Source organism: Cinclus cinclus, chromosome 1, assembly GCF_963662255.1.
Source record: "Cinclus cinclus chromosome 1, bCinCin1.1, whole genome shotgun sequence".
In the NCBI taxonomy this organism is placed as follows: domain Eukaryota; kingdom Metazoa; phylum Chordata; class Aves; order Passeriformes; family Cinclidae; genus Cinclus; species Cinclus cinclus.
The window spans coordinates 152,259,568-152,275,684 of NC_085046.1; the positions used below are offsets into that span (position 1 = coordinate 152,259,568).

General features: G+C 46.2%; 1 protein-coding gene across 1 annotated transcript; it reads right to left on the reverse strand.

The window, feature by feature from the left end:
- Window positions 1-36: 36 nt before the first annotated feature.
- Window positions 37-14,877, reverse strand: MAPK15 (mitogen-activated protein kinase 15). Its single transcript, XM_062505107.1, has 14 exons — window positions 14,809-14,877; window positions 11,381-11,479; window positions 11,100-11,129; window positions 8,733-8,823; window positions 8,453-8,583; window positions 7,726-7,889; window positions 6,641-6,780; window positions 5,445-5,502; window positions 4,536-4,673; window positions 4,210-4,315; window positions 3,488-3,791; window positions 3,095-3,237; window positions 1,439-1,666; window positions 37-162 (listed from the first exon to the last, which is right to left on the reverse strand). Exons 1-13 carry the CDS (start codon window positions 14,875-14,877, stop codon window positions 1,460-1,462), a joined length of 1,680 nt encoding a protein of 559 aa, XP_062361091.1. The 3' UTR covers window positions 37-162; window positions 1,439-1,459.
- Window positions 14,878-16,117: the final 1,240 nt, after the last annotated feature.

Sequence of the window (16,117 nt, forward strand, 5' to 3'; positions counted from 1 at the left end):
AGGTGAGTCTGAGTTGAAATAAGCATCTAAAGCAAAATCCTGCCTTGGCTCAGTAGTGACTTCCTTGACAGTGTAACTGCAGCTCATGAGGTGACAGGTTTGGAGCAGTACAAAAGGCTGAGAGAGCTGGGGGAATAACATTCATCACAGGCAGAGTAGAACCTAGGGACAGAGACAAGAGCTTCAAGTTAATGAGGAGAATTTATCCAACATCATCAGTGAAACAGGAATATAAAGTTTCCTGTAGTCCCACTGTAGACTGGCAACACCTTTACGATGTCTCAGCAATAGTATCTTGTGAAACCTTGCTTTCTGAAAGCAAAAACAGTAATACTCATTGAAGAAGACATCCCTACTAATAGGCAGTTTCCCTCTCAATGCAGCAAATGCTGCTTGAAAGACAAAAATTTTCTGCAGTGCAATATGAAGGATTTATTGTTACAATATTACACACTAGAGAAGCTGTAAAATATTGTAGAAGAACCCACTTGTATTTCAAATGCTTTTCTACTTGATTTTAACATACCAGACCATAATGAATTCTGTTCAGCTGGCCTAGAACAGTCATAGAAATGAGTAAAATCGTAAGATTATCTGTGAAGAGTTAGGTCTTCATGGTCTTCAGAGAACAGTTACCTGTTCTACTCAAAAAAATATCCACCATTTAGGCAGACTGCTGAAGAATCCTAGAATGGGTTGGAAAGGTCCCTTTAAAGATCACCCAGTTCCAACCCCTGCCTGTCATGGCAGTGACACCTTCCACTATCCCAGCTTGCTCCAAGCCCTGTCCAACCTGCCCTGGAACACTTCTTGGGATGGGGCAGCCACAGCTCTGGGCAACCTGTGCCAGGGCCTCAGCACCCTGACAGGGAAGAATTTCTTCCCAATACCCAATCTAACCCTGCCCTCTGTCAGTAGGAAGCCATTCCCCCCATCCTGTCACTCCAGACCTGTGTCCAAAGTGCCTCTCCAGCTCTCCTAGAGCCTCTTTAGGCACTAGAAGGGGCTCAAAGGTCTTCCTGAAGCCTTCTTTCCTCCGGGCTGGACACCTCCAGTTCTCCCAGCCTATCTCCAGAGCAGAGGGGCTCAAGCCCTAGGAACATTTTCTTGGCTTTGCACTTGGCCTTGAACTTCAGGAGGTTCCCCTGGACTCTGAATATGCCTAAAAACTACTCAAGCATCAGAATAATGACATTTTTTGCAGTAATTCAAACAAGGAGTATGAACTGACAGCATTCACTGTTCTCAGAGTGTGAGAGCAAACATGCTCTGTTCTTGACTGCTGAGACTGGAAGGCAGAGGAGTTGGATTCCCTTTCCTATTAGCTTGTCCAGAGGAAAGGACATTGTCCTAAGCAGTGAATAAAGCATTTCCTCATATTTTGCTCTCCCCTGCTGCCCATGCTTAGTCAGGGGCTGAGGGTTGAGCTGTACTTCACCTGTCTGGAGCATCTCCACAGTCACTGCTCAGGGTTTTTGGAGGCCTTTGCTATCGGAAGACTCTGCAGTGCAGATTTACTGATGGTTCCATAGGCCTGGGAGTAGCTTCCCATGGATGCCCTTGGATCACCTGCAGCTTCCACATTTGCAGTGATCTGGAACATCTTCTTACTGGGCTTCAGAAGGGGATGAACATCTTTGCTGTGACGCTGAGAGTTTCTGGGATTCTGTGTGAGAAAGAAAAGCCAAGAAAAGTTAACCTGGAATCAGCTTTCTGGAATGCAAATAGGACACAGGTTTGGCTTTAGTCAGCACTATCCTCTCAGGAAACAAACACAAACTCAGGGCACATATAGGCTGATCTTCTCCCTCTTCCGCTCTTCTTGTCACAGAAAGTTGGTCACAGTTCCCTAAAGATTCTTCCAAATACACAGGCCATCTGTAGACCTGCATGTGCAGCAAGCTCCACAATCCCATCTTGGGGAATAAATGGCTTCTTTTTCTCTCAAAACATTTTGGAAGGGATTCCAAATCAGAGGGGCAGAAAGGTGGGTTGCAAATGTGCTACTGGACATGCTTGAAAGTTTCTAACAACCAGGGCTAGTGGAAGGCGTCCCTGACCATGGCAGATGGGTGGAATGAGATGAGTGTTTAAGGTCCCTTCCAACGCAAGCAGACTGTGATTCTGTGAATGTGGTGCTTCCTTCCATACTCTTCCTGTTTCATAAGCTTCCTCCAACCACCTCTGCAGGTGCCAGCAGGCAGCAGGCAGCCAGCTCAGCAAGAAAAAAAGCAGGAGCAAGAGGTCATTAAAGAACCCAGTGAGGGTGAGGACTTTTGCATGGAAGCATGGCCAAGATCAGGGGAGAGGGAGGAGCAGAGAGGACAGGACTGACACCCTCACAGCTCAGCAACAGCAATCTGTTAGAACCACAGAATCAATGAGGTTGGAAAAGCCCTCTGAGACCACTGAGTCCAACTGCTCCCCCAGCACTGCCAAAGCCACCACTAATCCATGCTCCCTAGTGCCACATCCATGTGGCTGTTAAATCTTCCCAGGGATGAGGGAGATTTAAACTCCACCACTGCCCTGCGGCAGTCTGTGCCAGGGCTGCATAGCCCTTTGCAGGTGGGTTTTTTCAATATCCAACCTGAACCTCTCCTGGAACCACTTGAGGCCATTTCTTCTCATCCTGTCACTTGTTTCCTGAGAGCAGATCCCAACCCCCACCTGGCTGCACCCTTCTATCAGGGAGTTGCAGAGTGTGACAAGGTTCTCCTTGAGCCTCCTTTTCTCCACAGCTACTGCTGCTCCAGACCCTCCCTAACTCTGTTCACCTTCTCTGGATACACTCCAGCCCCTCAATGGGGCCCCTCCTTTCTTCTTTTGAAGAGCCCAAACTTGCCCCCAGGACTGGAGGTCCCTCAGCAGTGTCTAGCATAGGGGACAGGCACTGCCGTGGGCATCTGGCCACACCGTGGCTGATACAAGCCAGGTGCAATTGGCCTCTTGCCCACCTGGGCACACCTGGGCTCATGTTCAGCTGCTGTCATCAGCACCAGCGGGTGACCTTTTCCAGCTTTCTAGCCTGGGGCACATGGAGTTGCTGTGACCCAGGTTACCACAAGTAAAGACTAGAAGTAAAGCTACTCACATTGTAAAGGTTCTGCACACTTGAAGGAGAGAGCCGAGTGTCTGGCCATGTCATTTGTCTCCCTAGTTTCTCATTGTTGGAGATTCTGGACTGTTGAGGTGGTGCAGAACAGTTCCTGATCCCAGCACCAGGATTTGCATTTCCTGCAGAAGGAAAAACATGAGATAAAGTAGGAAAATCAGAAGAACACAGAACACATTTACTGAGGCAGAGACAGTCCCATACTCAACACTCATTCAACAGTGTTTTGTTCTTACATCATTTCCCTCCCCCACTTTCAGCCCCTCACTTTACCGTGTAAATTCCCTTCATTTCTTTTACAGCACTCATTCTCTCTTCCCCACAACAATACCCAAGGTGGGTTACACCCCAGTGTAGGAGTGTAGTACCTACTCTGCACAGTAGTGTGTGTGATGGGGTTGTATATCATTACACTAATCTGTGATCTCTGACACATAGTTCTGGCCAAATCCTTGTTCTGGCTGGATTCTGCTGGCTGGACCCCACCTGTGGCTCCAGTGTGCACATGTGAAGGGTTTAGAAGAGGGCGTGTTGGTTCTTGCTGGCCCTTCTTGGTGGGTACAGTCACTGAGCTGAAACCTGGGAGAAGTGTGTTGGATTCAGACTGGCTCAGCTGAATGTTTTCTCTCTGCACTTGCTCCTTTGGAAGGCCCTTTGATTTCTTTTCAAGGATCATCTGCGGAACAGAAAAGCTGGTTAGACTTAATACAGCAATACAGCAGAAAAATAAAACATCAAAACAAAGAGGAATACTTATACGTATCTGCAATTTATTTTACAGGGTAAATAACAAGTGTAATTTTGGAACTAGATGATCTTTAAAATACCTTTCAACCCAAACCATTCTGTGAATCTTTCTCAGACATCATGCTTCAGAGATTTTTCTTTGCCCTGTGGGAATTTGACATGTAAAGGTCTCTCAAAGATTACAACAGTATGGAACTGGCTGATCAAACACCAAGGTGTAACTGTGCCAGGAGGTATAGAAAGCCCAGGGGAACACAAAGACAAGACGATGACAGAGTTTCTTAAGTGTGTGCACGAATGGCAGGTAACCTGGAGGATAAGGATCTGGGAAAACTGGATGAAAGTACCTCATATAATTTATTTCTATATTCTGCCACAGACAGCTGGACATCATCACCCAAAGGAAGGATCACATCAAAATCCAAAGAAGGTTCCCTGGAAGGACAGTGGAATCTGAGAAAATGAGAACACATCATGTAATTCACTGACTGGAAACAGAGTATTAAAATTTGAACAGGATTGTTAAACAAATTCGTGTAAATAGGGTTGCAGAAAATAAAGAATTAGCTTTGCCATTTTTTCTGTAATGCATTTAAAGAAAATTTGTGCCAAGAGCATGTTAGTAATGTCTCAGAAGACATCAGGGGAAGCTGCATACTGGTGTCACTCTCACCTGCTCACATAAGGATGCTGCAGAGCCTCCTCTGCTGTGAGGCGTTTGTCAGGGTTAAATACCAGAAGTTTCTTCAGCAGATCCAAGGCAGGCAGCGGAGTAGAGGATGGGAAAATCTCTTCAAATGCTACTCGCTGCCTAGAAGTCAGAAAAAAATGATACAAGCTCTCAGTGTCTAATTCCCAGTGAAGGCAGGAGTGAAAGTTCTGGAATCATATCAAGGTGACACCAGACATGACTTCACTCACAGAGTATGTCATGATCACTGAATCCTAGAATGGTTTGGCTGGGAAGGGACTTTAAACCTCATCACTTTCCAGCCCTATGATCCCACAAATCTAGACCTGAGATTATAGAAACATACTTCTCTGTAATTAACGGAGAAGATAAAATTGAAAAAACTGGTTTTGCATTTTGAAACCCTAACTGTAATTGTTAACATAATGAAGAAAGTATATTTTTAAAAAATCAGTTTTAAGCACCAAATCTCACTCATATTTTAAGTAATTTTTATTTAAGGAGACAACTTGGAGCCCTTTCCAGTGCCTTAAGAGGCTCAAAGACAGATGAAGAGTGACTCTGGCCAAGGGCCTGGAGCGACAGCACAAGTGGGGAGGATTCCCACTGCCAGAGGCCAGGGTTAGCTGGGGTATTGGGAAGAAATTATAGCTTATGAGGGTACTGAGGAACTGGAATGATTTCCTGGAGAAGCTGTGGCTGCCCCATCCCTGAAGGCCAGGTTGGATGGGGCTTGGAGCATCCTGGTCTAGTGAAAGGAGTCCCTGTCCATGTCAAGGGGGTAGAATGAGATGATCTTTAAGATCCCTTCCCACTCTAACTATTATGTGGTTCCCTGACTCTATGGTCCTACATTAGATGATCTGAGACAAACAAACACCTCAAGCTTACCGGGAACTCATGTGGTTAATAACTGAGGCCTTGTACTCTGACTGCAGAGCCAAAATATCTGCAATAATAAAAAGATACTGTTACTGCCAAGATGAGCATTTGCAGAGCTACACAGTTTATGAAGGAAAGCCAATATTTGATATTAACATAGGAAATTGTCCTCATAAAAACTTGGTCAGAGATCTATGGAAGGGAGATGGAATATTTACTGATGAATTTTCTAAGCTGATTATTGAATTCCTATTTATTAATCATACACTTCATAAACTTGCATTCTCACAGTAACAGATGCACAAGCATCACAGTATCTGAATTTCTTATTTTCCTGTAACACCAACATTAAGGATGAAGATTTTAATTTCTTTGGAAAGGTACCAGAATGAATGAGAGATACCTTCTCCCCTTGAGAGATATGAGAATGAGAGATACCTTGCTTCCCGAGCGCGCGCCTGGCTTCCCACTTATTCTACACCTCTCATGTCTCTTCACAGCGCCAGACTAGAGTCAAGCTCAACAGGGTCTTCTTTCCCCGCTGATTCCACCAAGCCCATTCCCTTGGCTGTGGTTTTGCTGGATAGTAGGTAGGGACAGTGGGAATCTCGTTCATCCATTCATGCGTGTCATTAATTAGATGGCGAGGCATTTGGCTAGTTTTCGAGCGGAAACACTCGTTTCCACACCTTTTCCGGGTTAAGTAACGGTGGCTCATCCACCAGGGTCGAAATCAGTAATTTTGTCCAAAAGGAGATGTAGGATTGGACGTTGTCATGCCCACGCCGCACGGCCATGCAGCGCGCAGAAGTGAGAATCCCACCGAGAGTCCTGCCTCTCTCAGACTCAGGTACAACCGAGCGCTACCAGTGATGTGGCCCTGTGACAACATGAATGCACCTGCCCTGTCAAGACAACCTGCACCGTAGCCATTATGCACTCTGGGGTCGGGTGCAGGGCCTTGTACTCCACTACTCGAACGCCACTGGGTTGCGACCAGCGCGGAGCCCCTAAGTGGCAGCACTCAGCATCCAGTCCCGGCGCACCCACTAGTGCCGGACGTACGCGACATGGGAAGCAAGCCAGGCACACTGTGCCCTGCCACACAGTTGCTTCAGTTAACATGTAGTTGACATGACAAGCAGCCAGGCTTCTTCCACTCTTAACCTCTTCTCTAGATACCCTTCCCTGCAGCAGAGTCCTACCTTCTGGGGATGGAGCAGGGATGACCCTTAGGATCTGCTCTATTTGATTCATTGTTGATGTTCCAGGAAAAAGGGGCTTTCCAAGCAGCATCTCTCCAAGAATACAGCCAATGCTCCACATGTCTACACCCTTAGTGTAACTACAAACAGGAACAGAACAGAGGTTGGATTAAATCAAGCAAGTATTTTCTTGTACCTGGTATTCACATCACCTACACTGATTTATTTGCTAGAAAGCATGCTTGGTGTCTTCTCAAATATAATTGCTCACAGGTTTGAACTATAAATCAGGTAACATTAGGCAATCATGAGACTGGCAAGCATGAAACAGAAAAGAGATTTATCCTACTCAAAGTCTAGTCTAAGAAACTACAAAAGGAAATATATTGCAGGGAAATGCCGTAACAAGGTAATACATTAAAGGAAATTCCAGAACAAGGTATTATATCCTTTTGATATGACCAAGAATGAAGATACACATTGTTCTTTGGAAACAGCTGACTTTGGTCATAATGCATGTACAAAGTAGTTACAATTACTTAAGAATTACATTTTTAAGCAAAGTAAATGCCGAATAGTGGATATAGGACAGTTTGCAAAACATCCACATTTAAAATTCTGGATACTACCCTGCATCTATTTATTTGCTTTTCTGGTTTTGCATATTTAATTTTTAAAAAAGGACTAAGCTTGACTGAGAGGCAGCTGGTTTCACATTTGATTAGAGAATATTTTGTGAAAGTCTATCAAAAAACACTGCTTCAATTTGGAAAAGAGGACTTATGCCCTCAAGCAGACTTTGTAAAGTTGTGGATTTAAGGGAGAAGAAGTGAGTCTGGTGGGAGAAAGGGTGACAAACAGATGAGCTGCTCATGTATGTGCACTGACACTGTAAGAACACAGGAGGGACATGTTCATGTTCATAAGAGGTTTTTATGTCACAGAAGTCTAACTGTATACTGAGAAAACAGACTGCTGACATGACACTCTACCTGGTGGCACTGAAAACTAAAAGACTGAAGACTTTTAAGACAAAAAAATTTACAAGTGGAGGAGAAGTGCCAGGCTGGCAGCCCTTCACTCACTTGCGAGAGGCCAGCAGGATCTCGGGCGCTCGGTACCAGCGCGTGGCCACGTACTCGGTGAGTGCAGGGCTGGGCTGCTCCTTGCCCAGCTGGCACAGGGAACGGGCCAGGCCAAAGTCACACAGCTTCACACAGCACTGTGCATCCAGCAGGACATTGGAAGGCTACATTGAACAAAGCAGAATTAATTAGCCTTTTACTCTCTGAATACCAGAAGACTGTTATCAAGATTCTTTTACTGGTCTCATACTTCTGTATTTCTTCATACTTTTCCTATGGAGACAGCCTGGGACAGCTGGGGGTATTCAGCCTGGAGAAAAGGCTCTAGGGGAGCTCTTAGAGCCCTTTCCAGTGCCTAAAGGGGTGCCAAGAGAGCTTGAGAGGGACTTTGAACACAGCCTTAGACAGCACAAGCAGGAATGGCTTCCCACTGCCAGAGGGCAGAGTTAGATGGGATATTGGGAAGGTATTCTTCCCTGTGAGGGTGCTTTGGCCCTGGCACAGGCAACCCAGAGAAGCTGTGGCTACCCCATCCCTGGAAGTTTTCCAGGTCAGGTTGGACAGGGCTTGGAGCAACCTGGGATAGTGGAAGGTGTCCCTGCAAATGCCAGGGTGTGGGAATGGATGGGCTTTGAAGGTCTCTTCCATCCTAAATCAATCTGTGATTTTATTTAGTGCTCAACAGAACACTGAGGAGTGAAGGATACAGGCCATGACCAAAATGTACCTTCTGATCCCTGTGAATAACATTCCCCGAGTGGATGAATTTAGTTGCCTTCAGGAGTTGGTAAAGAATGTAACACTTGTGGATGTCTTTCAGCAAATTCCCCTTCTTAATTACAGCATGTAAATCTGTCTCTGTAAGATACCAGTAATATATTGACATCAGTAAATGCCAGTAGTATCACAAACATTCATGTATATCACCACCACACCATCAAAGTGATAACAAGGATAACTCCTGAGACAGGCTGGGTTTGAATGGCTGCTGCAATGCTGAGTCTCACCCATGGACTCGAAGATGAGGTAGATGTCCTTGTCATTCTCTGCTTGGATAACATCGAGCAGCTTGATGATATTTGGATGTTCCCCAAATTCCTGCACAGAGAAGAGACACAGCTGTCAAAATCATGTGTTTTGCTTGTGAACTATAAAAAGGGGCAACAATCTATTTAAGTTTGTATTATTGTCTAGAACAAACATTAACATGCTATTTCCTCCATTAGACCTCCTCTGAAATAAAATTTTAAAAAGAATTTGTTTTGTAGCAGGAAACCAGTCAGTTAATAATAATAATAATAAAAAAAAACTCTGTTAAATGAGACATTAGTTCTAACACTCCCTCTATACCATTTATAATGAAGTCCAGTCCCTTTTATGCACCTCACATGAACCAAGAATTATTGTGGCATGAAAATAGATCATAGCTGCCCTCAACATTCATAGGTAAAAACCCAAACAATCAGAACATGTCCATCTGAGGGCTGGCTCAGACACTCATCGGCTGCTTTAAGGAACTGACTGCATGGAGATCAGACAACACACAGAGATACCTGAACACAGGTATTACACTGCAGGTGGAGTCCATCCTCACATTTTTGTAGACTGACAATCCTCATGGGATCATTAAGCTCATCCCTAGCTTTGACAGCTTTTATTTCCAACTTCTGTGCAGCCAGGGACACGGTACACACTTCATAATACTCAAACGTTTTATAACGTGTAATATCTAAGAAAGCTTAAAAAACAACACATTCACCTGCAGCAACCTGTGAAAACACACCCACAAAGCAGTGATACCCAGCCAGGCCATCACACACTTTGTTTTCATTCTGAGCATAGTCAATACCCATCCAAATGATCTAAGGAAGGTTTTTACCCAAAAGGGGATATTGTTCTAGAGATGCCGCTAAATCTTGATAGTGTTACTTGAGTCCTGTTTGGGAAGAAAAATTCCACTGTCTCACACTGCCTTGCCCTGAAACTGATAACAGAAAGTAATAAAAAACACTTCAATCCCTTCTAAAAAATCACATTACCTTGAAAAAAAAAACAAGGAAAAAATTCTTTGCTCAAACAATAATAATGCTACTAACATACTTACCAAAATGACATTCTAAAACTGGCCTAAAATGCCCCCATAGATCTACAGCTTCATCAAAAGCAAAAATCAGCAAGCAACGACCAGAGCATCAGAGAATCATTCACACCCCACAGTCTACAGCAACTTCTCAATTAGAATAATTGAGAAACATAAAACAATAACCTAGTCCACCAAATGACCTTGTGATAAACATCAAGATTGAACAAAGCAATCATTATGAACAGACTAACAAAGACAAACACGCAGTTATGAATAACGGAGTATTTTTCACATCTTTTCCTTTCTGAGCCCTCAGTCTCCAACCTCAAGAGGTTTAAAATAAGAGGGGAAACCAAAATTCTTTAAGTCTATTGAGCACCAAAAGTTACGGAAGTACGGGCTGAACAGCACATTAACTTCCCTCTCCCTACCCTCTGCTGCCAAGTGACTCCTTCTTTCCTTCAGAAGAAATACCCTTTTTTTCCCTGCTCCTCCTCCACCCATCCATTCCAGGAGTGCTGCACTTTCAGAGATTATCTTAGCGGTAATTCACTTCTAAGGAATTGTTTGCATTTTTAGCTTTAAAGTTTGCAGCTTCTATTTCGACCTTCAAGAATTACTAAAGTTTAAAAAAAGACCATCTCTTTCCTACTTAAATTTGGCAGTCTTAGGAAATACCTCTTCTGTGAACCATGCCTCACTTGTGTCCTTAGAAAATTACAAGTTATACCAACATTATTCCAAAACATTTATGTTTCTACATGGTAAGTCTGAGGAGGAGTGGACAGATAACTGGAATGCCACTGATAAGGTAAATTACATCAAAACAAGAGTAGTCTTAAGTTACTCCTTGTAGAACTTCACTTTTTCTTTTGATTATTTTAAGTGATTGAATTGCTTACAGCATGATGGAAGAAAACAATTTTGGAGTTTTCAATCCCTCTACCAACCCAGCTCCTCTTCCAATCAGGCAGTTAAAATGTAAGAGAAACAGTTTCAATCCACACAGAAGCAAGAAGTGACAGAAACTGCTGATGTGCTGATGCTGCAGCAGACACATTGCTAAAAATGGGGAAAGAGCAGGAAGGAGTAAAAACAAGCCCAAATGGAGAGTGTTTCATTCAGGTGGGCTCACCCTGAAAGGCTCTTTGCCAAGATGGTGCAGAAAAAAAAATTAAAGATTTATCAACACTAATCAATGACTGCTATACTTCGGAAAACAATGGGAAGAAAAAACTTAAGACATGAGAGGTTAAAAAAAGTTAGAGAAGAGTGGGAACATGGACATTACCTGCAGGAACATGATCTCTCGAAATGTTCTCTAGAAATAAAGAAAAAACAGTTAATTATCACCTCAAGAGAATGGCAGAACAGAGATGCAGTTCAGTGAGGGTTAAATCCACTCATGCCACGATACACAAATCTTGATATTGACTGCTTGTTTTTATCCCAATATAGCTGCAGACTGTATTGCTACATGCATAATTATCATCTTTCAGAGCCAAAAAAATCCTGAAAATACCTATGGAATCCCACCACATCGCAGAACATATCAGGACAATAATTTCTCACCTGAGCATCTGTTCTGTTCCTGAAAGCATCAAAAATCTTTTTAACAGCAACTGTATCTCCTGTCTTGCGGTCAATTGCTTTCCAGACGATGCCATAGGCCTGCAGAGAAGCACAGACAGGTGAGCAGTGTGCTGACACCTGCACCCAGCTCAGGCCTGCAGAGAAGCACAGACAGGTAAGCAGGGTGCTGACACCTGCACCCAGCTCAGGCCTGCAGAGAAGCACAGACAGGTGAGCAGGGTGCTGACACCTGCACCCAGCTCAGGCCTGCAGAGAAGCACAGACAGGTGAGCAGGGTGCTGACACCTGCACCCAGCTCAGGCTTGCAGAGAGGCACAGACAGGTGAGCAGCGTGCTGACACCTGCACCCAGCTCAGGCTTGCAGAGAGGCACAGACAGGTGAGCAGTGTGCTGACACCTGCACCCGGCTCAGGCCTGCAGAGAAGCAGACAGGTGAGCAGTGTGCTGACACCTGCACCCAGCTCAGGCCTGCAGAGAAGCAGACAGGTGAGCAGTGTGCTGACACCTGCACCCGGCTCAGGCCTGCAGAGAGGCACAGACAGGTGAGCAGTGTGCTGACACCTGCACCCAGCTCAGGCCTGCAGAGAAGCACAGACAGGTGAGCAGGGTGCTGACACCTGCACCCAGCTCAGGCCTGCGGAGAAGCACAGACAGGTGAGCAGTGTGCTGACACCTGCACCCAGCTCAGGCCTGCAGAGAAGCACAGACAGGTGAGCAGGGTGCTGACACCTGCACCCAGCTCAGGCCTGCAGAGAAGCACAGACAGGTGAGCAGGGTGCTGACACCTGCACCCGGCTCAGGCCTGCAGAGAAGCACAGACAGGTGAGCAGGGTGCTGACACCTGCACCCGGCTCAGGCCTGCAGAGAAGCACAGACAGGTGAGCAGGGTGCTGACACCTGCACCCGGCTCAGGCCTGCAGTGGAACCAGAATGTGTTCCATGACGGACTGGAAGCAGAGGTGATAGAAGCTGATAGAAGAAAGATTAGTCCAAGGAGCCACACTACTCAGGGGACGGACTGAGAGAGTTGGGATTGTTCAGCCTGGAGTAGAGAAGGCTGCAGGGAGACTTTAGAGCTCCTCCTAGTGCCTGAAGAGGCTCCAAGAGAACTTGAGAGGGACCTGGGACAAGGGCCTGGAGTGACAACACAGACTGGAAGGGCTTCCCACTGTCAGAGGTCAGGGTTTAGATGGGATTTGGGAGGGCAGTGAGGGCCTGGCACTGGTTGTCCCAAGAAGCTGTGGCTGCCCCTTTGCTGGAAGTGTCCAAGGCCAGGTTGGATGGGGCTTGGAGCAACCTGGGCTAGTGTAAGGTGTCCATGGCCATGGCCGGGGGTGGGAATGTGCGGGCTTTAAAGTCTCTTCCAACCCAGATTATTCTGTGGTTCCACAACTCTGTAGGGAGAGCAGCCCTGAGGAGAAGGACTTGAGGGTGCTGGTGGACGAAAACCAGGAAATGAGCTGACAACATGCACTAGGAACCCAGACAGCCATCCATGTCCTGGGATGCATCAAAACAAGGGCAACCAGGGGATCAGGCCCAGCCATTTCAAAATTGTGACAGGCAGGTCCTCCCTGACCAACCTGATCTCCCCCTGTGCCAGTGTGACCTGGAAAGGCTGCATCGATGGGATGGGACCGATGGGCCAAGCCCAAAGGCACAAGGGTCAACAAGGCCAAGGTCTTGCTCTTGGGTCACAACAACCCCATGAAACATGCCAGGTTTGGGACAGAGTGGCTAGAATGCTGGAAAAGGACCTGGCAGTAGTGGTGACAGTGGCTGAATATGAGCCCAGGTGTGCCCAGGTGGCAAGATGCCAATGGCACCTGTTTTTTACCAGCCATGGTATGACTGGCAGGTCAAGAGACATAATTCTTCCCTTGCATTTGACTTTGGTGAGATTCCCACCTGGAGCACTGCATTCAGCTTGGAGCTACTCAGCACAAGTAAGATGTGGAGCAGTTTGAGCAGGTGAAGAGAAGGGCCACAGAAATGCTCTGAGGGCTGGAGGCCCTCTGCTCTGGAGCCAGGCTGAGCCAGCTGGGGGTGTTCAGTCTGGAGAAGAAAAGGCTCCAAGGAGAACTTACTGTGGTCTTTCAAAACTGAAAGGGGGCGGTAAGAAAGATGGAGAGACTTTTTACTGAAGTCTGTAGTGACAGCATCCCAGAATTGCTGAGGTTGGAAAGGCCCTCCAAGACCACTGAGTCCAACCACTGACACAGCACTGTCAAGACCAACACTAAACCTTTTTTTCAATTAAAAGCTGTGTTGTCAGTTAACGGAACATAACTTCTACCTGAGTTTTCCCTATTCTAGATGACTGTGATACTTGCAAATGATGATTATTCAGTCTTACTTGTGGTAGAGATCCAGTTTTTTATTTTAGGCCATAGATTTTAATCTTGACTTTCCACAGTCTAGGAGATGCTTTACCTTTGCACAAAGGGATCACATGCCACTCAGAAATGCTCATTTAATGCTTAAATACTTGTACTAAGCAAAAAAGCTGCAGTGTATGGTTCTAGTGATTAAATACTCAGGTAAGGACATCAAGGCAGACTTCCCAGTTACATGTGTGGTCCTGGAGCATGGGATCAGAACCTTTGCTACACATCAGGCAGTAAGACAATTGTACAAGTACCTCAGGTAAGTGCTACAGCACTACCCTGCTGGCAATTTGGAAAGCCTCAAGTTGTGCCAGGAGAGGTTGAGGCTGGATATTGGAAAAAAAGCCCTTCTGCAAAGGGCTGTGCAGCCCGGACACAGACTGCCCTGGGAGGATTTAACAGCTACTGGATGTGGCACTTGGAGACATGGATTAGTGGTGGCTTTGGCGTTGCTGGGGGAACGGTTGGACTCCAGAAGCTCAGGGGGCTTTTCCACCTCAGTGATTCCTTGACTCTGTAAACATAATGAGGGAAATACTTAAATACTTGTATCAATGCAACTAAACAATAGCCGAGAGCTGTCAGAATAGAAAAGCAAGTAGCTCGGGAGGGTTTAGAGACTATCTGAGGAGATATATCTTAGAAATTACCATTGGCTCACATATAAAAATACATTTTATGAATTAGTTATGAACTGATGCAGCATGATCTGAAGTGATAGGGTTACCCTTCTACTAAACGTAGAAGGGTTTGGCAAGCACAGAGATAAGGTACTTTGAGACTCAGATCCATTTTACTATTTGCTTATGTGCTCTTACAGTCCCTCGGAGTTCCCTTGGGTCACCTGGCGCTTCCACCGGGCCCTGAACGAGAGTTTCCACAGGCGCCTGAACTTCCAAACACCGCCTCAGCTCTCCCAGGCCGCCTGGAGCTCTCACGATACCCTGAACTCCACACGGGCCCCCCGAATTCTCATGGGCGCTCCTAGCTCCCACAGGCCATCCCCCGCCAGGCACTCACCCCCTTGCCCAGGCGCCTCTTAATCTCGTATTTGCGGCACACGAGCGGCTCCACCTCGGGCGCGCTCATGGCGGCGCCTCCCTGACGGCTCGAGCTGCCATGGAAACAGCCCCGCGCGACGCATGCGCACACAGCCCGAGCGCTGAGGGAGGGGGGGCTGGGGGTGCTGGGCCTTGAGGGAAGTCCAAGGGAAGTGGCTGCTTTACCCTCGCGGCAGCGTTAGCTGGGATTTGGGCAGGAATCCTTCCCTGGAGTGAAGCACAGGGGCAGTGGCTGCTTTACCCTCGCGGCAGCGGTAGCTGGGATTTGGGCAGGAATCCTTCCCTGGAGTGAAGCACAGGGGCAGTGGCTGCTTTACCCTCGCGGCAGCGTTAGCTGGGATTTGGGCAGGAATCCTTCCCTGGAGTGAAGCACAGGGGCAGTGGCTGCTTTACCCTCGCGGCAGCGGTAGCTGGGATTTGGGCAGGAATCCTTCCCTGGAGTGAAGCACAGGGGCAGTGGCTGCTTTACCCTCGCGGCAGCGGTAGCTGGGATTTGGGCAGGAATCCTTCCCTGGAGGGTGGGCAGGCCCTCGCACAAGGGTGCTCAGTGAAGCCTCATCCCTGGCAGTGTCCGAGGCCAGGCTGGACAAGGTTTGAAGCTGCCTGGGCAGTGGAAGGTGTCCTATGGCAGGGGGTGGGACTGGGCGAGTTTTAAGGTCTATTCAAAGGTTAACCCTTCTGACATTAAATTATACTTCTTTGGTTTTTTTTTTTCCCCCAATTTTGATTCTTCCTCCTTATCCCCACCCAACTTCGAAGAGGCTAGTGTTTATTTATTATGACACTTTTCAGTGAGAGTAAACACTTTTCATGTTCTCTAGAGCTCTGTTTTATGCCTTTGTGTTTTATAGCAGGTAGAGATTTCCGAAGTCTGATCCTTGTCCAAATTAGATGGTGGCAATCAAAATTGGTAAGACAAATGCACTCACGAGATACTCTGTTGTGACTTTTTTTCTTTTTAATCAGAATATTATGAACGTGGATTTAGTGTAATGGATTTGTATGACAGTAAATGTTTCTTCAAGATTTGCCTTCAGTTTTATTAGTGAACTGGCATCTTTGGTCATACCAGGGTTTGGATTACTGATGTATGCTTGCATCACTGACATAATTCATTTTGTGTGGAAGTTTCCTTTATATAATAATGATTTCTGACTCTTATGAAGCTTGTTTCTCTTGGCCCATGATTTTTAAGAAATCGCATTCAGTTTAATTTTAAATGTTCATTTGGGATTCCAGAAGGGACTCAGTAATTACTTTAGGCTGTC